General features: G+C 44.3%; 1 protein-coding gene across 1 annotated transcript in view; it reads left to right on the forward strand.

Annotated features, from left to right (window-relative positions):
- Positions 1–10,157, forward strand: part of SLC1A4 (solute carrier family 1 member 4) — a 28,643-nt gene extending 18,486 nt beyond the window's left edge. The window contains exons 5-8 of the mRNA XM_090281397.1: positions 3,190–3,423; positions 4,710–4,904; positions 5,187–5,321; positions 7,251–10,157. Coding sequence (XP_090137523.1) covers positions 3,190–3,423; positions 4,710–4,904; positions 5,187–5,321; positions 7,251–7,485 — 799 coding nt within the window. The 3' untranslated portion in view covers positions 7,486–10,157. The remainder of the gene's footprint in view (positions 1–3,189; positions 3,424–4,709; positions 4,905–5,186; positions 5,322–7,250) is intronic.
- Positions 10,158–10,499: the final 342 nt, after the last annotated feature.

Consider the following 10,499-nt stretch of genomic DNA (forward strand, 5'->3'; position numbering starts at 1 on the left):
AGGGAGAGAAACATCACTGTGTGGTTGCCTCTCACTCGCACCCCCAACTGGGGACCTGACGTGCAACCTAGTCGTGTCCCCTGACTGGGAATCAAACCAGCGACATTTGGCTCGCAGGCCGATGCTCAATCCACTGAGCCACAGTAGCCAGGGCTTTGCCAACTGTTTTTCTATCTGCAATTATATTTATAGGGAAATTGAGAATAAGTATTTAGAAACTTTTGTAGCAATTTTATATTGCTGCAACACCCAAACATGTGATCATTATTCTAATATTTTATTTTTATTGTCTTTTATAAGACTATTGGTTCATACCCTGGCTGGTGTGGCTCAGTAGATTGAGCGTCAGCCTGCGAACCAAAAGGTCACCAGTCAATTCCCAGTCAGGTCACATGCCCAGGTTGTGGGTGAGGTCCCCAGTTTGGAGTATGTGATTGGCAACTGATAGATGTGTATCTCACACATCGATGTTTCTCTTCCTCTCTTTCTCCCTCCCTCCTCCTCTCTTTAAATATAAATACATAAAATCTCTACCAAAGATAGTTTGAGAAACACTAATATAGAGTTCTGGTTACTGAAAAAGAAAAAAGACTGATGAACTATTAGAAACTAGAAAAAGTATGTGAGCAGGCAATTTATAAAAGAGGAAACCTAAATAACCAGGTTATTCAGGGACATGAAAATTTTGGTTTTATCAGGCACTGGTAAGGATGAGGGTAGAGTTTCCCAACAGCAGAACTATGGCATTGTGGGCTGGATCATTCTTTGTTGTGGAGGGCTATCTTGTGCACTGTAGAATATTTAGTGGTATCCCAGTGGCACCCCCTGCCCAAAGCTATGACAACAAAATTATGTCCAGACTTTGCCACATATCCCTGGGGGCAAAGTCATGCCTGGACGAGAAAGGATTATTCTTTTGGACAGCTAGTGGGAATGTGAATTGGAACAGACACTTTAGAGAACCGTTTGTTAGTATCTGCTAAAATGTAAAATATGCACACTTTAGAACTCAGCACTTCCACTTTTTGATGTCTCTCCCTAGAACACAAAGGCCTGTGGGCACAAAGAGGCCTGTGTGCAGCCTTGTTTTTAATGATGAAATTCTAGGAGCAATTTTAATGACCATCAGCAGGGCAATAGCAAAAAAACTATAGTATTTTGGTTCTGAGGATAATATTTTAAAGTAATAAAGTAAAAGTAGAAATAGCAAAATGTCCATTGACAAATAGATAAACAAAATGTGGTATATACACACAATGGAATATTATTCAGCTATAAGAAGGAATGAGATTCTGACACGTGCTACAACATGAATGAATCTCAGACATGCTAAGTGAAATAAGCCAAACACAAAAATGCAAATATTATTATATAATTCCATTTATAAGCAATACCTGTAATAGTCAAATTCATAGAGACAGGAAGTATAACAGTGGTTACCAGGACAGGGGTGGGTGGTTGTGGGGGTTATTGTTTAATAAATACAAGGTTTTGGTTTGAGATGATAAAAATGTTCTGGAGATGGATAGTGGTGATAGTTATATAATAATATGAAAGTACTTAATGCCACTAAAAATGTACACTTAAAATGATTAAAATTACAAATTGTATGTTCTTCATTTTACCTTGATAAAAAACATACTAATGTAGATGTCTATTATTTATATGAAAATATCTCAAAAGACATAATGTGAGGTTAAAAATAGACATACAGATTTAAGTGCATACCTATGTGTCTAAATGCATATTAAGTGTGCCCTGACCAGGTAGCTCAGTTGTTCAGAGTGTCATCCCAATACACCAAGCTTGCAGGTTTGACCCCTGGTCAGGGCATATATAAAAATCAACCAATTGTCCTGGCTGGTGTGGCTCAGTGAATTGAGCATCTGCCTGTGAACTGAAAGGTCTCTAGTTCAATTCCTGGGTGGGGCACATGCCCTGGGTTGTGGGCCATGTCCCAGCTTGGTGTGTGCAAGAGACAGTCGATCAATATTTCTCTTCTCTTTCTCCCTCCCTTCTCCTCTTTCTAAAAACCTGAAAGAAAGAAAGAAAGAAAGAAAGAAAGAAAGAAAGAAAGAAAGACAAAGAAAGAAAGAAAGAAAGAAAGAAAGAAAGAAAGAAAGAAAGAAAGAAAGAGAAAGTCAACCAATGAATCCATAAATAATGAAACAAATCTCTGCTTTTCTCTCTCTCAAATCAATTTTAAAAATGAATAAATGCATAGAAAGTAGGAATGGTTATCTGAGGAGGGGTCTGGCTTGAGGGTAGTATGTAAAAATAGGATTTTGTCCTAATCAATAATGTTTTAATTTTTTGAAAGGAGAATATATTCATGTGTTACTATGGAACTTAAAATTAATAATACAGAAAAGAAAACTTAATAAATTAGTAATGCTGATGAGAAAACTCAAGAAAGCTGTGACATTGGCCTTCTCCAGGGAAGGAGATTGGTTGGTGGTTGGGGGACAGGTGAAAGGGAGACTTTACACTACTCACCCTGTGTACCTTTGAAATTTGAACTATGTGACAGTAGTATCTATATAATTAAAATTTATCCCAGAAGTCAATGGTTAAAAATTCTTCCTCAATATATATATTAACTTCAAAACAACTGACTTTAGTTCTTTGTAGTCCCTCTAGTTTACTCCCTCCCTTCCTTCTTTTCATCCTGCCATTTAAAAAAAATCATCACTCTCCAGGAGTGTTCCCAGAGGGTCATTGTTAATGACTTTTTCCCATGGAATCATATTTTCCAAATCACAAAGAATTTAAAACCTCACAAAGTCCCAGCATTGTCTCAGTTCTGCAAAATAGGTGTTAGTCTTGTGTTTCTAAGTTCTCAGAACAAAATGCATTCCCAGAGGCTTTGATCTTGAACGGTTCTTTGCCCTTTCTCTTGGGAGCCCATGTGGTTGGTGGCATCCATCTCTTAAGAACATAATATATCCAAGGGGAAAGAAGTCTGAGTTCTGGTCTTGACTCCATTACCCATGGTAATGTATCATGTTAATTTTACTGAGTTCATTGCCTGTAAAATGGTCCCATCCCTTTCTATTCCTTAGGGTCATCCTAGGGGGAGATGAAGACTGCCTAGAAGAAAGTGGCTGTGTTAGGTCATGAAGGGCCTGCACCTCCCAGCCCCTTCATCACATCACTCTTACTGACAAGGACCCTGTGCTCATGCCCTAGGTATGTACCCGTGGGCATCATGTTCCTGGTTGGAAGCAAGATCGTGGAAATGAAGGACATCATCGTGCTGGTGACCAGCCTTGGGAAATATATCCTCACATCTATATTGGGCCATTTTATTCATGGAGGAATTGTTCTACCACTTACTTATTTTGTTTTCACACGAAAAAACCCATTCAGGTTCCTCCTGGGCCTCCTCACACCATTTGCGACAGCATTTGCCACCTGTTCCAGGTGAGTGGGTTTCGGGTGCCCTTGACATCTCCGAGCTATGTTCATATGAAACCATGTGAGCCCAATGGTAGATACACAACTGGAATCTTAACATATTTTAATTCTTTGAAAACTCTAAATTGGTCTTACCTTATGTTTTGTATTACCAGCCCCATAGCTCTTACAAAAACAGATTCCCAAGGTGGTCAGAATGAGGAATTACCTCATCTCCTTGGTGGTAAACCTGATCATTATTTAGCTCATAGGAACTGTGGGTCTTCACCCTAATTTATAAGACCTTTGCCTGAGTAAAAGGAGGCAGCCACTTAACTCAAATCACATTGTAGGGAAGTTTCTAGAATGATACCTATTCAGTTCTCCCTCTGGATGCATGAATTAGAAAATAAGACCAAGGCATCATGGCGAGGGATACACGTCCAGCTCTCCAGGATTTTCTAATTTAGCACAAAAGATGCACCATGGTGTTATTGGAAATCTTTCCTCCAAAATGGGCTTTCCAAATACATTAAAGAAAACTTTTGGGGGGGGGGTTGTTGGGGGAGGGGAGCAAAGGAGGAAGATTGAAACCATTGTAACAATATAATTAATAAAATATACTTAAAAAAAAAAAACTTTCAAAGGATGGCAGCACATTGTTTCATTCTCACGTTTAGATTTTGCCTCTCTGCTGCATGTTCCCTCACATCCTGTAGGGGTATTCATATGATGAGGTAGTGGTGGTAAAAAGAATTAGGGACATCAATTTCTTTGCCTTAGGCAGAAACAAACCTACTTCTCAGCTGCACTAGTCACCCTCTGTGAAGCCCACAGAGGCAACTGGAAAGAACAGGTCTCTTTTATTCAGTTATCTATGAACACAGTTACTCCTTCCAAATTCTCAGAGCCATTTCTGATTCTTGGCCTAAAAGGGGAAAAAAAATAATAGTTTGCCTCATACTTTTGAGGGGGGAAATTATGGGACATGCACATATGGCATCAGTAGCTCTTTGTTTTCTTGAGAGCATCTTGTACCACAAGGCAATGTGTGGTTCTTGAGAAATTTGGAACAGGTATATCCAGGCAAATAACATAGCAGGTAAATCTAGAGAGTCAGATTTTGAATATCTTAGGAATTGACAAAACCCCATGTGTGACAGAAATTTTGAAAGAATTCTGATTTTTCTTTTCTTTCAAGGGGAGAAACAGAAACTAGAATGGTGCCCATAGTTCTCTTCTGGGGTCTGAGCTGAGTAAGAGGTTACCCTTGGAAGGACTGTTTTCACAGTTGGCTGTTTTTCCATTTCTAGCTCAGCCACCCTTCCCTCTATGATAAAGTGTATTGAAGAAAACAATGGTGTAGACAAGAGGATCAGCAGGTTCATTCTCCCCATCGGGGCCACCATGAACATGGACGGGGCAGCCATCTTCCAGTGTGTGGCCGCAGTGTTCATTGCCCAGCTCAACAACGTAGATTTGAAAGCAGGACAGATCTTCACGATTCTGTAAGTTCATTACTCTTTCTTTCCTCTTTAGGACTGGGTCAAAACTCGAGATGTTTCTTGTGATTTCCTTTGAAAAACCTCATAATCACCAGTTTCACTAGGACTCTGGCGTCTCGTTTATGAAATGAGGACAGCATGAGTTAATTACTCAGAGTGGCTTATCTGGCAGAATTAGGGTTATGTGGTTTTCGGTTCCCAAGCCCTGGCTGCCACGCTCGGCATTTCTCTGTGGCTCCCTCCTTGCACCGTGCTAAGGGCTGACCCTGCTGTGCCTTCCCCTAGAGTGACGGCCACGGCGTCCAGTGTTGGAGCAGCAGGCGTGCCAGCGGGAGGGGTCCTCACCATCGCCATTATCCTGGAGGCCATTGGGCTGCCCACTAATGATCTCTCTCTGATCCTGGCTGTGGACTGGATTGTGTAAGTAGCAAGTGCTAAGGGCATCAAACAGAGGAAACTCAGTGTTGAGCTCCCAGGAGCTTGGCACTCCACTGGACCTGAGGCATGTTGAGAAACTTCAGACATGCTCCTTGCCATGTGAAGGAGCCCACAGTTGAGCTGGCCAGAGACAAAATTTAGAGCCAGGAAAAATTAAATACTATAACAGTCAGAGGTCTGTGAATGAGCATGAAATATCATTACCATGAACTTGTTTGGAGCATCCAGGAAAGTGTGGGTCTAAGGCCCAGGCTGGGCCCCCAGCACAGGCCCAAGGGTCACAAAAATCTGCAAGTTCTTGTCTACATGGGAGTCATAGCCATTGCTTCTGTGAGCCTTCAAGGATGATAGTCCTTGACCTGAAATGTCCAAAGAATAATTTCTATGAGGGGAGAGAAGATAAACCTAGCTAATGGGAATGCCTTGGCTTAGGCTCAGGGGAGGAGATGTTAGGAAGAAGGTGCAATCCAGATCACTTTCAGCAGGGCTCCTGTAAAGACACAAAACATTGTCTGAGTGTTGATTCCTTGAGTTGCACGACTCCCTTTTCAGGTGTGAACAATACCTGTTTTACAGGGAAGGTCAGCTGAGGTACTAGTGTTGGACAGTAGAGCATATGGATAAGAAAATGAGCCCTAGAGCCCAGGGACCTGGGTTCAGATCCCAACTTTGCCACTTACTAGTCATGTGATAGGACTGTTCTGTGCTTTGTCTGCTCACTTGTGAAATGGGAATGGTAATAGAACCTACACCAGAGCTGTGATAGAGACTGAGTTCGCAGATGCCCAGCGCGTGGAAGAGCTCCAGGCACATGGGAAAGCATTCAGTGAGCATCAGTGAAGAAAGATGCTGCTCGCCAGGCTCAGCACAAGGAAGCCTCAACACTGGGGCTCGGCACCAGGCTCGGCTCTGCCCACAGTGGTTCGGAATGGTGGGTGGCTTCCAACCTTTTCTCTTAAGCCCTGGAAACTTGAAGGGGCTTCTCAGAATCCTCATGGCTGCTCAGCAATGAGGGTGAAATGTGCAGGAGACCTGCATTGTCCAGACAACTCATCAGAGACAACTCAGTTCCTGAGCTGGTGAGTTGGACTGGACCAGAGCCAAGGGTCAGGGGTCAGGGATCCATCTCCTTGCTCATCTGCATGGGGAAGGCAGGTGTCTAAGGGGTGCTCAGCCCAGATGGGGAACTAGGGCACCAGATGGGCTGCCAGGAGAGACCTGAAGCCACATGAGCCCTCCATCTCCCTGTGGCCTCTGACTCCATGGCAGTGCCCTCCAGCAAGTTCACAATTTTTTCCATGTCTTTAAAAATGGGCACAATACTTCCTCTGAGTTCCAGGGAGGGAGGATGGTTATTGAGCTAATCTATGGGAAGACAAGCTTCTGGAAAGGACAGTGCTATTTTCTGTGAGGTGGTGTAGCCAGCGGCCATGGAATGCATATGGAGGTTGATATTCAGTAGATTCAGTGTTGAAATGAGAAGAAAGAAGAAAAGCTGCATACAGAACTGTGCCTATACTATCATCCATCCCAGTTATGTGATTTTTAGTGACGGTGTTTGTTATACCTAAAATACATGCCTAGAAAGAAGACTGGAAGGAAATGATAGAAATGTTAGTACTGATTCACTCAGGTTGTGAAGTGTGGGTGGGTGACTCCTTTTCCTCTTCATACTCACCTTTTTCCCCTCAAGTTTTCTATAATACTATTCCTTTCATAAGAAAAAAATACTGAAAGCAAGTCCATTTAGAGTAAAGTGAGGCCTAATACCCATAGTAGCATGATCTCCAGGAAACAGCAGGGCCCCTCAGGGTCACGGCTTCTCTGTGGCCCTTAGCCTCCTGTGACGGGGCTGCCCCCTGGGAGCTCTAGTGGCACTGGCTATAACGCCTACCTTTCCTTTCCCACCAGGGACCGTACCACCACCGTGGTGAATGTGGAAGGGGACGCCCTGGGTGCAGGCATTCTCCACCACCTGAATCAGAGGGCAATGAAGAAAGGGGAGCAGGAACTATGTGAGGTGAAAGTGGAAGCCATTCCCAACTGCAAGTCAGAAGAGGAGACATCACCTCTGGTGACACATCGGTATCCTGCTGGCCCTGCTGCCAGTGCCTCAGAGCTGGAATCCAAGGAGTCGGTTCTGTGATTGCGCTGGGCGCCAGTGGTGGTACCCACTGTCAGCTCAGCCACCTGACAAAGGCGGCGCCCACCACCCTCACCGACTTTAGCCACCTGGGCAAGGCATTGGCCCAATCACTGGTTAGAGGATCACTTCTCAGCAGAGGCATTGGGCTTCCCCACCAGTACTGGGTCCTGAGGACTGGGACACTGACATTCAGTTTGATCCTGCAACTGTGTGTGCACCACGCTCTGTTTGAAACACGCCCTCAAGCTGCCAGGCTGGTGGAACTAACAGGCTCGCAGGGACCTGGTGGTCAAAGCTTGGGAAAATGCAGATGTGCCCTTCATTGCACCCAGTCACTCTGCTTGGTTGCTTTCCAGGCAAACCTGGGGGGTTTGCAGTCATCTGTCACATTGCCTTGTGAGCCGTAGTAATTGGAAAAATTCCCAAATTCTTATTCTTGGCTGGAGTTCTCTGGGAGGGGACTTAAGGTGTTAGAATTTGTGCCACAACTAGGTGCTGCTGGCTTCTGGTTCCAAAGTTGCTGGTGAGCTGGAGGCGCTGCACCTTGTCAAGTTAGAAATAATCAGGACGGTGTTAGTGGTGTTAGCGCTGCTGGGTTCTCTGGTCAGAGGTATTAAGTAACAATGTAAACTCTGAGCTCAAAGAAAGGAGGGGGGATGCAGCCTGCAGGGGAAAGAGGAAGCAACCTAACCAGGATGGACACACACATGCAATTGTCCCCATTCTCGTCCCAGCCCTGGGGAAGTTTTCATCTTCTGTGACCTGGGCCTCTGACAACACTCTAGCTTTATCCCCATCCACTCTGATTTGGTGACAGGATAGAGAGAAGCCTTTTCCTCTGGGGAGGCGTGATGTGATCATTACATTCAGGACCCTGGTTGGTTTATCAATCTATAATTTGAATTCAACTAGCCCTCCTTAAAATACTGCATTCTGGCAAAAATAAAAAGTAAATAAAAACTAAAAATTTTAAAATGCAAACCCACACACTAACTGGGGTGGGCTGCCCCCATTCCTAGGTCTCCAGATCCCCCGGCTTTGGCTGATCTCCATGGACTTGGTTTTCATTTCTGCCAGTACATCAAAGTTTAAAGTTATAAGCCAGATGTCCATGTTCCTCCAGGTACCTACTAACTTGGTTTGAATCAAAGTGAGGGGTCTTATAGAGAAGACCAGTGTGACCAGTGACAGGAAAGACAAGGCACCAGATGTCCATGTCACTCGGGCTGTTGGTGTGGATCCATGGTGTGGCCTGCAGTGAGCGAGTCCTCGGGCCTCACTTTATCCCATCTGTAAAATGAGTCTGATGTCACCTGCCTCTTACCTACCTCAGAGGGATTTGGTGAGACAAACTGAGTGCATATGTAAAGACAGCCATTTCAGTTCTTGGATATCAAGTGCTAACACCCCTATGCTATTCTTTTTTACCTAAGTGATTCCTTTCTCCACAGAGGCCTCAATCTCCTGGTGAAGACTGCTTTTATGAGCAGGGCTTTGTTCTCTGTGTGCATTAGCCACTTGGACCATACCATTCCTTTTGTAGTTCCTTGATAGCATCAAAGGCAGGCTCTTCCTGAAGTCCTTCAAGTGTTCATGAATTAACCACCTCGCTTTCATTGTATTTCTGGGCACCCAACTTCCCTGTGACTCCTAGACCCGGGCACTGTTCCTGCCACTGCTCCACAGGCCATCAAAGCTCCCAGATTTCACCCTCGTTCGTGTCTTTGTTTCCTCTGTTGCTGTGGTTTTGCTGTCACCCAGGCTCTGCAGGGGACACACACCATTAAGATGTGAATCCCATTGCAATGAGTATGGGCAGATGGGACAGAGATGGTCAAGCTCCTCTGTTTAAAAATCGGGCCTGTGTGTGAGCAGAAGTGGTAGGTGGGGAACAGCCATGGGCACAGAGCTGACCCAGCTCCCTCCAAATTTTTAAACCTGCGAAGCCAGTCTCATCTCCTGTGGAGACTGGAGTGACCAGGAACTGAGCTGAGAGGTGCCTGGAAATAGTCTACCCTCTGACTAGACCCTGCGGATACCTTTCTGTTTTCAAAGGAGGAGACAATTCTGTTGATTCCCAACTGTAAATGAACATTCATTACTTTGCAGGCTTTAATATATTTCATCTTTCCCTCTTCTTCATATATGTGGCTGTATGTGCACACACATGCACATATATGGGTGTGTGTGTTGTTTTAGCTCCAAGCAAGTTTGAGTTTGGATAGAGGTGAACTAACTGCAAGTTGTGTCACTTTGGCATCAGATGTTCCTGTTTCTAATGACAAATTTCAAAAAATGCAGAACAGAGAGCTAAGCAATAAGACCCAGTGACTGCACATGGTCCCTGCTGGATCTGGAAATGCAGTACAGAGAGTGCCGTGGCCTGAAGAAGCACTCTTCCATATAAAATCCCCTGGTGATCACTTCCCCCTCCCCTGGGAGGGAGAAGGTGCTGTTTTACTCCCTGTTTCTCAGTCCACAGGAGGAATCATACCAGGAGAGACCCAGCTTGGGAAAATCCCACTTTCTCATTGAATATGTCTCCCTCACTTTTCTCTTGTAACACATCATACATACTGTTCAAGTACTGTTCCTCTCTGACTGTTTTGTATGTGTGACATTTGCCTTAAACATAGCAGTCTTCAAAAATGAATACAGTATTTCTACTAGGATCTACTGTCCCTTTATTCCTTTCTTGAGTTTTGAAATGGCATATGTTGATGGGGTTCTTACTAGGAAATTACCTGTGGGTGATTGAATCGGGTTTTTTCCTAGCTTTTAGCCAGCATGACCCCTTGGAGCAAGGTAGGCCCACTCAGGCAGGCAAAGCTGCTTTGGGGTTATCACTGGTTTGGCTTGCATCAGGTGACATCCAGCTGTTGCTGGACATCTCCCATTCAACACTAGCAGGGCTCTTGCAAAAAAACTGAGCAGTTTTGTCCTGGCCCAATGGCTCAGTTAATTGAAGCATCATCCTATATATCAAAAGGTTGCAGTCTCAATCCCCTGTCGGG

This window comes from Furipterus horrens, unplaced genomic scaffold (assembly GCF_987537825.1).
Source record: "Furipterus horrens unplaced genomic scaffold, mFurHor1.1.pri manual_scaffold_6, whole genome shotgun sequence".
In the NCBI taxonomy this organism is placed as follows: Eukaryota; Metazoa; Chordata; class Mammalia; order Chiroptera; family Furipteridae; genus Furipterus; species Furipterus horrens.